Source organism: Papio anubis, chromosome 11 (genome assembly GCF_008728515.1).
Source record: "Papio anubis isolate 15944 chromosome 11, Panubis1.0, whole genome shotgun sequence".
Classification (NCBI taxonomy): domain Eukaryota; kingdom Metazoa; phylum Chordata; class Mammalia; order Primates; family Cercopithecidae; genus Papio; species Papio anubis.
In genome coordinates this window covers 113,897,882-113,911,787 of record NC_044986.1, presented here as the reverse complement: position 1 = coordinate 113,911,787, position 13,906 = coordinate 113,897,882, and the positions used below count along the sequence as shown (strand labels likewise).

General features: G+C 43.2%; 2 protein-coding genes across 8 annotated transcripts in view; one reads left to right on the top strand and one right to left on the bottom strand.

Moving 5' to 3' along the window:
• SEC61A2 (SEC61 translocon alpha 2 subunit) overlaps positions 1-6,193 on the top strand; it is a 40,391-nt gene extending 34,198 nt beyond the window's left edge. The window contains exons 10-12 of the mRNA XM_003903384.5: positions 1,558-1,749; positions 2,982-3,058; positions 5,087-6,193. Of these exons, the coding sequence (XP_003903433.1) occupies positions 1,558-1,749; positions 2,982-3,058; positions 5,087-5,273 (456 nt within the window). The 3' untranslated portion in view covers positions 5,274-6,193. The remainder of the gene's footprint in view (positions 1-1,557; positions 1,750-2,981; positions 3,059-5,086) is intronic.
• A 2,033-nt stretch (positions 6,194-8,226) lies between these two features.
• Positions 8,227-13,906, bottom strand: part of NUDT5 (nudix hydrolase 5) — a 27,976-nt gene continuing 22,296 nt past the window's right edge. For 3 of the 7 annotated variants that reach the window (XM_017962548.1, XM_003903389.3, XM_009213973.3), the window contains 4 exons: positions 13,395-13,496; positions 11,623-11,631; positions 11,440-11,493; positions 8,320-8,557 (listed from right to left, as the gene is read on the bottom strand). In XM_017962548.1, coding sequence (XP_017818037.1) covers positions 8,448-8,557; positions 11,440-11,493; positions 11,623-11,631; positions 13,395-13,496 — 275 coding nt within the window. In that variant the 3' untranslated portion in view covers positions 8,320-8,447. Of the gene's footprint in view, positions 8,558-11,439; positions 11,494-11,542; positions 11,632-13,394; positions 13,497-13,906 lie in introns of all 7 variants that reach the window. The other 4 variants (XM_009213975.2, XM_009213974.3, XM_009213977.4 and 1 more) reach the window with 3 other exon arrangements.

The following is a 13,906-nucleotide window of genomic DNA, read 5'->3' as shown; positions in this document are numbered from 1 at the left end:
GGGGCATTTTCCCTCTTAAAATTACAGATTTTAGCCCGGAGTGTTGGCTCTCATCTGTAATCCCAGCACTTTGGGAGACCAAGTAGAGAGGATAGCTTAAAGGCCAGGAGTTGGAGACCTGTCTGGGCAACATAGCGAGACCCCATCTCTACAAAAGAATTTAAAAACTAGCTGGGTACAGTGTTACGTGCCTGTAGTCCTATCTTCTCAGGAGGCTGAGGTGGGACGATTGCTTGAGCCCAGGAGTTCGAAGCTACAGTGAGCTATGATCATACCACTGCATGCCAGCCTGGGTGACAGAGTGAGACCGTGTCTCAAAAATAATAGAATTTTAAAAGACTAATGTCCTTTATTCTTTGCCACAGTATGTAATTCCAGAATTTGCACCCCACCAAAGAATAGTATTTTCTTGTACAGTTATTCTTGCAGTATGGTGTTTATTCTGTGCATTTGTCTTCATGTACTATCTTTTTCATTATACCTCTGCTTTTTCATTGTACCTTTCTGCTTTGACTGAATGCCATTTAAAGAAATCGCTTTTTTTTTTTTTTTTTTTTTTAAAGAGAGTAAGACAGTAACTCTTATGTATCAGTTGAAGGGAATAGGATTCCCTTTATTCATAATACTTCTTTTCCATTCATTTAACACAAATGTGGCTAATGTTATAACGAGGACACGAAAGTTAGAGACAGGAGTAAGAAGAATGCTGTTTCTGTCCTCCTCAGAATAGTCCAGGAGTAGTTACTACTCTGATGAGAATTTCCTAGTGTTAGTGCTTTGAGTAGTTGGTCCTGTACAAATTGTGTTATGACCTTGAGTAAGCTTCTTCTTAATGAGAGAATTATTGGGAGATAGCGCTTTTGGTCTGGGATTAGTGATTCCAGGGGCACAGTAAAGAAAGCGTTTCACAGTCATAAATTCAAGAACCAGGTACTGTAATCATTGCAACTAAAAATTGGTTTCTCACCCCCTATCTGTATACCCCAAAACTTTATTTAATATGAGCAAATAATACTGTTCCTATTTCTATAAGACTTTTTAAGTGTGTAGATAAAAATCCAGTTATTATACTTATTAAAAGATTACTCCTTATAATAACATACAAGCCACATAAAGTTTAGGCAGCAAGTTAAAGTCTTATGTCAATATTTTAGTTGATTGCATTACTGTTTTCATATGGAAGGATCACTCATAGGGCTCTGAATATTCTGACTGGATACTCATAGCTCAGAAATTTTCAGATTTTCAGTATAATCAGAGGTCGATTGTAAATGTAATCATATTCCTGTTTTCAGTAATGGAAGATTTTGTAATATATTACAATTTTTAAAAATGACTCATAATATATTTTTAGTGTCTTGCATGTAACAGGTGCTCATTGTGTAACTTTGAAGGAGTGAAGGTATTAGACACAAAAGGACATTCTGAAGCTACATAGAATGACTAGCTGTACATGCCTTGAACTTAAAACACTGTCATTTCTGAGAAGTGTGAAGTGTCATACAAATGTATTCCTAATTAGGTTGACCACTTGTTCTTTGTACCCCTGTTCTGTAGGATGTCAGTGGGGGAGGACCCGCACGTTCTTACCCAGTTGGAGGCCTGTGTTACTATCTTTCTCCTCCCGAGTCCATGGGCGCCATCTTTGAGGATCCCGTCCATGTCGTTGTTTATATCATCTTCATGTTGGGATCATGCGCATTTTTCTCTAAGACATGGATTGAAGTGTCTGGTTCTTCAGCCAAAGATGTAAGTGTTTGGTTTATTTTAAAATAAAATTCTTGGCGATGCGTGGTGGCTCACATCTGTAATCGTAGCACTTTGTGAGGCTGAGGCAGCTGGATCGCTTGAGCTTAGGAGTTTTGAGACCAGCGTGGACAACATGGCAAGACCCCGTCATGACTAAAAAATACAAAAAAAAAAAAAAAAATTAGCCGGGCATGGTGGTGCGTGCCTGTGGTCCCAGCTACTTAGGAGGTTCAGACGGAGGATTAACACTTGAGTCCAGGAGGTGGAGGTTGCGGTGAGCCAAGATTGCACCACTGCACTCCAGCCTGGGTGACAGAGTGAGATCCTGTCTCAAAAAAATAAAAAAGGCCGGGTGGAGTGGCTCATGCCACTCAGGAGGCTGAGGCAGGAGAATCGCTTGAACTTGGGAGTCGGAAGTTGCAGTGAGCTGAGATTGTGCCACTGAACTCCAGCCTGGCGACAGAGCTAGACTCCGTCTCCAAAATAAATAAATAAATAGATAAATAAAAAAATTTTTAAAAAGTAAAATAGGCCGGGCGCGGTGGCTCACGCCTGTAATCCCAGCACTTTGGGAGGCCGAGATGGGTGGATCACGAGTTCAGGAGATCGAGACCATCCTGGCTAATGTGGTGAAACCCCATCTCTACTAAAAATACAAAAAATTAGCTGGGCACGGTGGTGGGCGCCTGTAGTCCCAGCTACTTGGGTGGCTGAGGCAGGAGAATGGCGTGAATCCGGGAGGCAGAGCTTGCAGTGAGCCGAGATCACGCCACTGCACTCCAGCCTGGGAGACAGCGAGACTCTGTCTCAAAAAAAAAGTAAAAACTTTGTTTTTGGAAAATTCATATTTAATTGTCAAAATAGTAGTTGATACACTCGTTTATAACTTAAACTTTAATTTATACATTTTTAATGAGCAATGGGCTAAAAGTTGGTTCCCAAAAGCTAAAAAATTCTTAGCTGTTACAGTGGTTTGCAACCCTCCTGCAAAACAAAATCTTGTTTGGTAATTGAAGAAGGGTTGAGAAGCACTGGTTTCATATGGCTAACATGGAATGGAGTGGCACTGAAACTTTGGTTTCCTCAGGCTTCATGTGAATGATATGACAATGTAACTTTCAGGTTATTGTATGTTACTTGTTAGTGTGTGGGAAGCACTTCACATAGAACGTGGTAGATGTAAGCAGTGAAATGTTGGAGTTGGATTTTCAAAGTAGCTTTTCTCTCGGCAGGTAGCTAAACAGCTGAAAGAACAGCAGATGGTCATGAGGGGCCACCGGGATACCTCTATGGTTCATGAGCTTAATAGGTAAGGCCGCTAGATGGACGCCTTTCTAGGCCTGTGTTTGTGTTTCCGTCTTTCAGTGATGGCTAAATGTTTTTCTTTGTTCAAGTTCATATTTAAAGCCCTTCCATTCAGACAAAGGAATCAAAATTTCACACAGAACTTGTTTCCCATGTCAAAACCGACAACTGAATTATTAATTGAAATTGTGGTGACGGCTCTGCTCATCCCAGTGATAAAATCTTGCAGATTAGTGCTGTGTTCAGCATTGGCTGGCTGCACATAAAATCACCAGAGAACTTTTAAAAAGGATTTCCCAGGAATTGTGACTTATTTGGTCTGGGGTGAGTTCCAGACATCAGGGTTTCATTTTTTGGTAACAGCTTTATTGAGATAAAATTCAGATACCATGGAATTCACTCACCCGAAGTATGTTGTCCAGTGTTTTTTAGTATATTCAGACTTTTACATTCCTAAGTTTGATTTTAAACACATTGTCACCACCCAGAAGGAAACCCTGTACCTACCAGCCCACCCGCCTAACCACCAGCCCCAGGCAGTCACTTTTAACTTCATCTCTACAGATGTGCCTCTTCTGCACATTTCATGTAAATGGAATCATACGATGTACGTTATTTTGTAAGTGGCTGCTTTCACTTGGCATCATGTTTTCACAGTCCACGTGCTGAATTCTTTTCATGAATAAGATTCGATTGTAGGGCTTTACCATGCTTTATCAGTTGATAGAAATGTGGGTTGTTTCCACTTTTTATGAATAATGCTGTTGTGAACATACTTGTACAGATTTTGTGTGGATGTTTTCATTTCTCAAGGAGTGGAATTGTTGGGTCACATGGTAACTGACTCTGTGTTGAACATTTTGAGGAGCTGCTCAGCTGTCTTCCAGGGTGGCTGCTCCCGTCCACATTCCCACCAGTGGTGTGTGAGGTTCCCCTGCTGCCTGTCCTCGCCAGCACCAGCTCTGGCTTTTTAATTTCAGCCATCCTAGTGGATGTGAAGTGGGGCACAATCACGGCTCACCGCAGCCTCCCCCTCTTGGGCTCAAGCGATCCTCCCCACCTCAGCCTCCAGGGTAGCTTGGGACCACAGGTGTGCGCCACCATGGCCAGCCAGCTTTTTTTTTTTTTTCCTGAGATGGGGTCTCGCTTTGTTGCCCAGGCTGGAGTGCAGTGGCACCATCTTGGCTCACTGCAACCTCAACCTCCCGAGTTCGAGCGATTCTCCTGTCTCAGCCTCCCGAGTAGCAGGGATTATAGGCATGCACCACCACGCTCGGCTACTTTTTGTATTTTTAGTAGAGACAGGGTTTCCTCATGTTGGCCAGGCTGGTCTTGAACTCCTGACCTAATCATCTGCCTGCCTTGGCCTCCCAAAGTGCTAGGATTACAGGCGTGAGCCACCATGCCTGGTGGGATCCAGATTCCTTCTTTTGTATGGGGGCATCCAGTTGTCCCAGCACCACTTGTTGAAAAGGCACCAGTATTTTTCCTTAAACTTTTTATTTATTTAGAACACAGACTGCAGAATAGTATGATGGCTCTCCAGCTCCAGTTGTCATCATCCTGCTGTTCTTGTTTCACCTCTCACCGCCTTTAATCTTTTTTCAGTATTTTAAATTCCATTTTTAAGTTTTCCAGGTGATTCTACTGTGCAGCCGAGATTGAATTACTTAAGTGGATTTGCAGAATCTTATGACATAAATTTGTTGATACTTACTCTTCATTCCACAAGAGGGAACGAAAGGTTACTCATTTAAAAATCTTAAACATCTTAATATTTAAATCTGTCCAGGAATCTCATCTCCTGTAAGATCATATATTGTCTTTCTTGGCTGTTGACCGGTTTCTGGAAATTAAGGTCAGAGTCTTTGCCTGGATCAGAGCTCCCGTTCCCACGCCGTGTCCTGCACAGCCCTCCATACAGCAGTCCGTTCCCCCTGGAGTTCAGGGAGGCTTTAGACCCAGCTGTGGCTGCTGCGCCTCGACCCGTTTTCGTCTCTGCTGCTGCCTAACTCGGGGTTCTGTCTCCTAGGTACATCCCGACCGCGGCTGCGTTTGGCGGTTTGTGCATTGGCGCCCTGTCGGTGCTGGCCGACTTCCTGGGGGCCATTGGGTCCGGCACCGGAATCCTGCTGGCAGTCACTATTATTTATCAGTATTTTGAAATCTTTGTGAAAGAACAGGCCGAGGTGGGTGGCATGGGCGCTTTGTTTTTCTGAATGTTCAGAGACTTCATTCTGTGCGTGTGAAAGGGAGAACATGTGGACGGATCGCTTTTGTCAGAGGACACTGGTGATTCCCCTTTTCTCCCCTCAGTTTCTTGTTTCAAGTGCTGGCTGACCCGTCTCTGAAATGGGCACCGAGCTAAGTCTGTGTGCAGCATTAGTACCCGCTGCCTTAAAACTCAAGTTTACATTATTCATTTAAAAAAAGTACATCTAGTGTTGCCTGTAATGCTGGAAACCAATGTATCTACCTTGCTGTGTTAAATCATGACAGTGAGATGGTGACATGGATTCGTTTTGCACATAACATTCAAAACACTTAATATTGCCCCCACTTGTTTAAAAATAAATGTAGTTCAAATTGCCACTTTCCAGTATTTTTGAGCTTATTTAATGAGTTCTGGAACATTTATATCTAATCTATATTTTAGATAATTACTTTTTATACTTTTTTAACTCATGGTATCCCTACTCCCCACCCCACCTCATTTTTATTTGTCCCTTCTCAAAGCAGCCACTTAGCCCACATGGGCAAAATCAAGTGTCCAGTTATTTCTGTCACTAGAAACAACTGCTTCGAAGGCTCCTCCACCTCCTCCTCCCTTCCTAGTGACAGCATCATCGTGCTGTTTGCCTGTATTGGCTATGCCTTCTAACTCCAACCAGTCACTTGAGAATACTCTTTCAAGATTCTAGGCCCTGATTCTTTTCTGTTTAAATCCCTAAAGCAAAGATCTAATTCTCAAGCAATGTCTGTAGTTAGTGGGGGTGAACAATGAGTAATTCATGCTAGGAATTTGTGTCTGTTGTTGTACTCACAGCAGCAACATGAGTGTAAACAGTAGACAATAAATTTTATTTAAGAAAACTGACTCATTTGTGTTGGAAAAAAAATAAAGAACTCTGATATTAAACATTTTCTAAGATCATTTGTATAAGTTCAGTGTATTTATAAGAAGTCCACCCTGAGATGCCTATAAAAGTCAAATGTAATTACACTTCAAACTTTAATCCCAAATTATTGTCGGACGGTGACCAACTTACGGGTAATCATATATGTGACTAACATTGGGGAGGAAACAGGAAAACAGTGATCTCAAAACCATATCCCAGTCTCCGTTTAAAAGCATAGTTCTTGGTAAATCATTTTGAAAACTATGTGCTTTATTTCCCAAAAGATCAAACTTAATTTTTAAAAGACACCCTTTTCAGAAGTATGGGTGTTCACTGCTGTTTAGTTTCTTAAGTGTAGTATGTCTTACGTAGCTTATGCTTACAAAGCCAAATCACCGCAGGGGCAAGGCAGATGAAGGCAGGCAGGATGTTAACAGTGGCTCGGAGAGCATCCGCCGAGGGCCTCACTGTTACCATAAAAAACATCGACCCAGTGTTATGATGTCCGATTTTTTTTCCCTAAAGAAGGTGGAAATATGGCTTTTAATACATAGGAAACCTTCAGTTTTTAAATGCAGGGCAAATAAACATTTTAAAACAGTGCCAGCCAGACTGCCAGTTCTCAAACAGACTTAATTTCCAAAGCACAACCTTTTCATGTTTATAAAAAATAGAAATGGCATTTAGGGATACATCCTAGGATTTGGCTCTCACTTCTAAGTGGCACTCTGAGGAAGAAGGAGAGGATAAGGGTCAGCTGCAGAGGTCATTCCCATGGGGAGTGGCTGGGGAGGAACTGGGCTATGTGGAAAGACTGGGCTGCGCTTCTCTCTCGATTTCAATGATAGCCTGTGGCTTTGAGAGCTAAGAAGAGTTAGAGCTGTGAAGAATCACAATGCCTGTGATTGAAATCGGGATTTAAAAAAGGGTTAGAGGCATAAGGGAAGGCTACCATTATAGGAAGTAGTTGGATCTTAATTTTCACATGTATAGGGCTAGACAGCTTCATCTATAAAGTTCTGTATTTCCATAATTATCTTTAGGAAGTCCAGTGTAAAGACAGTTTCACAGAGAAAAATATCCTGGGCTCAGACAGTGAGCCTGTGGACAAATGGATATACTGTAGCCTTCTGGCATTAGCACCCTGATTTTATCTGGAGAGTCCTTTCATCTGGTTCGTAGGGCCTGGCTTACCCCCTGGAGCCAGGCTAGAAACATGACTTAGGGCTGGATGGGAATTGTCCTGAGACTTTGGTGGGGGCCAGACTGGAAAGTCCCGGAAAATCATGGAGCTGCTGGAGGCCCTAAAAGTCAATACAAAAAGAGCTAAACTCACTGAAGAGGCTAAGAAAATGGCCCAGGAACACTGGTAGAACTGCTGGATGACAGGGTTTCAGGCTGTAATGAAATGGGAACCACATCAATCTGTACTTCTTGCTCCGAAGTACTCTGTATTGGGTTTCACATACTGGCTGATCTTGCTAGTTCTATTCATGGTTTAACATCCAGATATTACTGCCCCAGACCATATCAGTCTTATGGATTTGTTTTCAGAAACTTCAAGTACTCTTTGAGGTAAGGATAGGAAAAGAGATCCTCAAGTATGTGCAGATGCTTGAGGGATGGCCCTGAATTTTCATTAGTCTCCTAGCCTCGGTGTAGTGAATGGAATCAACCATTTTCCTTACTTAAAATTAGCTGGTTCAGCTTCAGTAAATAGGTGGACTTAAACTAGTTGCGGATTCTACTGAATCCTACCCTAGTTGGACTCAACTACCCTAGATGAATTTTGCATAGTAAAAATTCAATTAGAAGAGGCCAAAGAGTCTTCTTTTCATTTTAACGCTGTTTTAAACACCAACGGAGTACACGGTTATTTGCATGCCCAGCTACAGAATTTTACAGTGGGGGTTGAGAGTGGAAATAGTTGACCTAATTGGGAACTCAGGTCTGTTTTCCTGTACAAATATCCCTGTCTACCAGACTAGACTAGAAAAGTAATTGAGCTGCAGTTAACTGCTGTTGAGCTTTAAAAAAACTGGAGTAAACGTACTTGCATTTATCTTCTTTTTTGTTAATTTTAGCTGGAGTTATTGAAATGAGGGTCACAGCCTACCTGTAATTGCAGTTCCATACCACCACCACATCTGTTCTGTGCTTTTATTTTAGGAAAAAGCTAATGGCAAATCTACACGGAACTAAGTTGAACACAAAGTCTTAGTGAAGAAGGCCTGGCGGTCTTGCTTACAGAAATGGCCAGTGTCATATTTGGCCTTAAAATTTCAAGAAGGGCACTTCAAATGGCTTCGCATTGGCATGTTTCAGCGCTAGAGCGTAGGAATAGACCCTGGCGTCCACTGTAAGATGTTCTTCAGCTACCAGCGCTGTGGAAAGCAAAGAAAACAACTTAGACCATGCCATTAAGGAAGAACCAAACATCTTATTCAATCAGTATTTGCGGAGCAAGTACTATATGCCAGTTCCTATGCTAAATGCTGGTGATACTTTTTTTTTTTTTTTTTTTTGCCTATAAGGATCTTAAAGAATAAAGACTATAAAGGCAAGATTACATTCCTAGCATGAGACAAGAACATCAGGGATAATGATTTTATGTGCTAAAACAGTAAAGTTGGAAGTGTATAGAGCCAGTCACTATACCTCATTTACAGCTGGGGTACGGCTTTGCTATTCTGAAGCTAGATGGTGATGATTATGTAGGACCTTAGGGATTCCATCTTTGCTGCTGCTAGGGGATACATATTTTCCCCTGGCAAGTTAAACTGTGTGCGTGTTAGGACTGGAGATACACCACCAAGAATGAGGTCTCAGGACCTTATTACCACAGGCTTTCATTAAAATTTCTGTTTCACTCAGATGGAGGTTGCCAGATGTAAAATCAGCCTCTTGTTTTCCTAGCCGCTTGTTTGGGAACAAGCTTGGGGACCTTTGCAGGCAGGGAGCATGTCCTACTCTCCTGGGCATAGCAGGTGCTTAGTAACTGGCAGATGCTACTCTTTGTGGCAAACTGATCTTTTTTAAAATTATTATTTATTTTTTATATTTTTGAGATGGAGTCTCGCTTTGTCGCCAGGCTGCAGTACAGCGCCACGATCTTGGCTCACTGCAACCTGCGCCTCCCGGGTTCAAGCGATTCTCCTGCCTCAGCCTCCTGAGTAGCTGGGACTACCAGCATACACTACCATGCCTGGCTAATTTTTGTATTCTTAGTAGAGATGGGGTTTCACCATGTTGGCCATACTGGTCTGGAGCTCCTGACCTCAAGTGATCAGCCCACCTCAGCCTCCCAAAATGCTGGGATTACAGGTGTGAGCCACCACACCCAGCCAGCAAACTGATCTTAAAGTGTAATACCTTCCTTCCGACTTCTCAAATGTTGCTTGTTGAATAAATGGTTTTATTACTATGTTTTGATTCTACTAAAGCTAGGCAATTCGGTTCTTTTATCCCTCCTCCTTTATAGCCACAGTCGCCCTCTCTCCACCTCCCCTCACTTACCTCACTTACTCTATTTTTTCTCCCTCTTCTAAGACCAAAAGGGAAGTTAAGAAGGTGGAAGGGAGAAGGAAGACATTTTTTAAAAAGGATACTCTTCTACTAAAAGATAACCCCGCATGGCATTTCACACTTGCCTACGTCACCCTACTTTCCACACACCTCCTCAAAGGGAGGGGCTGTTACTGTTCCTGTGTTATGAAAAAAGCCGAGAGGGGCTTCGGAACCTGTTTGACGTGACAGCTAATTATGGTCCGCGGAGCCTCAAACCGAGTCGGGCCTGTGACTGAGCTGCGCTGCCTCGTACTGATTGTCACGCCTTTCTCTAAATACATGCCAGATAAATGATTGTATCTATTCAGTATGATTGTTCTAACTCTGGCTTTGAGCTGTCGAGGTGGCCTCTACCTTAGATCTAGTTTTTGGGAAGGTGAAGCCGGAGTGGAAGCTGTCGAGGGATCTGAAATCTGATTTTATCCAAATAAATCACAGCAGCCTTTGAAAGACACACTCAGATTTTCACACAAATAACAGACATTTCAAAACCAGGCGCCCCTGCTTATTCAGTGAAACTGGAAGCCGTGGACGCTCAGGGAAAAGCTTAAGAAACTGGTCTTAAAGCTTCAGGCCAAACAATGCTTCAAGTCACATTTGAAGTAATCACTTAAAAACAGTAGAAAAATCAGGTGTCAATTACCTAAAACACTTATACCCAGTAAAATATTCCCGTGATGAAAAGTGTTGGCTTCTTTCTGGATGAGTGGCAGGGATTTGCTGGCCTGGAGGGAGGCGCTCCTTGAAAGGCCCATGCCGCGTCTCCATACGGTGTCTCCTCTCGTGGTTTTATCAAAGGAGTTTTCTCTCCGTAAGCTTACCTACTGTTTACAAAGTCCCTAAAAGATGGGTGGCCAGGAAGTATACAATGCATTTCCATGACCAGTGATTTCTTTTTTCTTTTTTTTTTTTTTGACGGAGTCTCGCTCTGTCTCAGGCTGGAGTGCAGTGCCACAATCTCGGCTCACGCAAGCTCCGCCTCCCGGGTTTACGCCATTCTCCTGCCTCAGCCTCCCGAGTGGCTGGGACTACAGGCGCCCGCCACCGCGCCCGGCTAGTTTTTTGTATTTTTAGTAGATATGGGGTTTCACCGTGGTCTCGATCTCCTGACCTTGTGATCCACCCGCCTCGGCCTCCCAAAGTGCTGGGATTACAGGCGTGAGCCACTGCGCCCGGCCTATGATCAGTGATTTCTAAGGGCCACACGGCTAGTCTGGTTTATTATGTGAAAAGCGTATCACACCAAGTATACAGGAAATACCTCAAGTATTTGTTGGAGTATCATCAATTTCTCCTCGAACATATAGCCTCCACAAAGGATTGTCCCTCATACTAGCATACTCGAGGAAAAGCTAACAGCTTCTCTACCCACACCTTTGCATCGCTATGGATTGAAGGTTTAAAGTGTAGAATCGTTTTGGCTACTCAGCAGGAATGTCATTTGGGCCGCTGTGTAGGAGAAAAAGCCCCTACCAAAAGTTTGCACTTGACCCAGAATGCTTTGCTCCTACTTTCAAACTCTGTGCCACCCAGAAAGGAAAATTAGTAGTGGTCGCCCGCAAGTTTTACAGGTTGCTAGGCATTTGACTTTAGTGGTATCAAAAAGAGAAAGATACGGAGTTCTATTTAGTACCCAATTTGCTGGGACGGGGACGGGGAAAACTGGAGAAAGCTGGGTGGCGGTCTGGAGGATGCTTACCATGGAGTCTCTGCAGCAGGTCATTCTTGGGTAAAGAAATGACTTCCACAAATTCTAAACAGACAAAGTGCAAGTGAAAACAACGTTAACGTCAAGCGCCTACCAAAACAACTCAAAATGTCTGCAGCCATCACCACTACAACAAGCCGTACACACTCGGCCACGAGGAGTTGTGGAACATACCTCCATCCCCTGGAAATAAACAGAAGGAGAACATTTCAGCAAGGCCTGGAGTGGTAACATGGGAAGACTTTTATGCAAGAGGCGTCAAAAAGGTTTTAAGAATTTCACAGAAACCTGGGTCTCTGCTAACTTAATTTATATACATTGTCAAACTCGAGCAGTATGAAGTTATTGTTCTCCACATAATGTTAAGTGGCAACATTTAAATAAAAACTTTCCATTTTAACCCCTACAAAGGTACAATTCAGTGGCATTGAATAACATTCAGAACGGTGCGCAACCGCCACCAGTCTCCATCTCCAGAACTTTCCATGACACCCAACAGAAACTCGGGATCCACTCAACACTAATCCCCATCCCTGGTAGCCCTTACTCTACTGTCTTCCTCTTACCAGTTTGTCTATTCTGGGCACCTCAGATAAGCAGAATCACAGTATTTGCCCATCATGTTACCGCATGTTTCAGCGTGTGTGTGTGTTTGTGTGTATATTACATTTTGTGCATGCATCCATCTGCTGGCAGACACTTGGGCTGTTTCCACAGAGGCTGCCATGAACACAGGCACACAAGTGTCTGAGTCCCTGTTTCAGTTCTTCTGGGTGTAGACTTAGGAGCTGAAATGCCAGATCATATAATAATTCTGTATCTAATATTCTGAGGAACTGCCAAACTTTCCCACAGTGTGTTATATGTATATGTGCAGTTCAAAAATTAAGATTTATTTATTTATTTATTGGAGACAGGGTCTCACTCTGTTGCCCGGGCTGGAGTGCAGTGGTGCAGTGACATGATCTTGACTCACTGCAACCTCCACCTCCTGGGTTCAAGCGGTTCTTGTGCCTCAGCCTCCCGAATAGCTGGGACTTCAGGTGTGCACCACCATGCCCGGCTAATTTTTGTATTTTCGGTAGATGGGGTTTTGCCATGTTGGCCAGGCTGATCTCGAGCTTCTGACCTCAAATGATCTGCCCACCTCAGCCTTCCAAAGTGTTGGGATTACAGGCGTGAGCCACTGTGCCCAGCAAAAAATAAGACAAATTTAGTTGCATTTTAGTTCAGGGATACTGAAACATAAAGATGAACAACTGAAGAGGTTAAGAAATTAAAGAATATCACGGATACTGATTTACTGTGGTGCACCTATAAATACCCCCTTTAAAAGGATGGGAGACAACACGGAACTGACAGAGACATTAACAGCTTTTGAATCCAAAGTGGCTAAGGATATTATAGAGCGAAGAGAAGTAGTGAATAAGCTGCTGCCCCTTAACAATTACCTAGGCCTTTTTTTTTTTTTTAAGAGAGACATGGTCTTATTCTGTCACAGAGTGGCGCCATCATAGCTCCTCCAACTCCCGGGCTTAAGTGATCCTCCTGCCTCACCCTCCAGAGCAGCTGGGGCTACAGGGGAACTGACGCCATTTTTACAATACACGTGAAGACGGAAACCAGGGTGATTTAAGTTTCTCACTGTTTACTATTTAAGCCTGCAGCTCATCTTACTAAGTGGGAATACACCTCATATAGAAAACAGGGAAATATGTCATTTAACATTTTTTTTTTTTAACAAAGAAAGCATAAAGATCAATGAAGTGGCAAAAGAAAAATGCTAAAATACATGATTAGGAAGAGACAAGAATATTGACGAAGTCTGTTTGAAAGACCAATTCTTTCTATGAAAGACTACATTCTTTTAATAAATCAAACTAGCAGCAAGTTCCAAGACACGTAATGCAACCGCACCACCTTCAGCACAGCTGACGCGCACGTACCTGGCTTTGGCTTCGGCCTGGCGTTTTCAGCATCATCTCCGTTAATGGTGACTGTCACGATGTGTGTGGTACAGTTTGACAAGCCTGGGTCCATACAGACCGCTGTGGAGAGAAGGGACAGTCAGATGCGTCAGTCCCTGTGGCATTTGTTTCACTACGGTCTTAGGAAGAAGATGCGTCTCGCAGCTCAGCGTTGACATGGAGGTGATGCAGGAAAACTAGTTCTCACATTTGGTAGGCAGACCTGCAGGCTGCAAAGCATCTGGGCACACTCACTCTCCCCAGAGCGCCCGAGTCAAGCTTGCTAGGTCTGCGGGCTTAGATGGTACTGACAAGTTGTAAAACCCTTCACCACATCAAACTCAAAAAATCTTCCAGTGATGAGGGTAGCACATGGATGAGGTGGGTGAGCAATAAAACTCAGGGTGTGGGAAATTCCAAAAGGCAATTTATTTGTTTTTTGAAACAGAGTTTCACTTTGCTCTTATTGCCCAGGATGGAGTACACTGGCG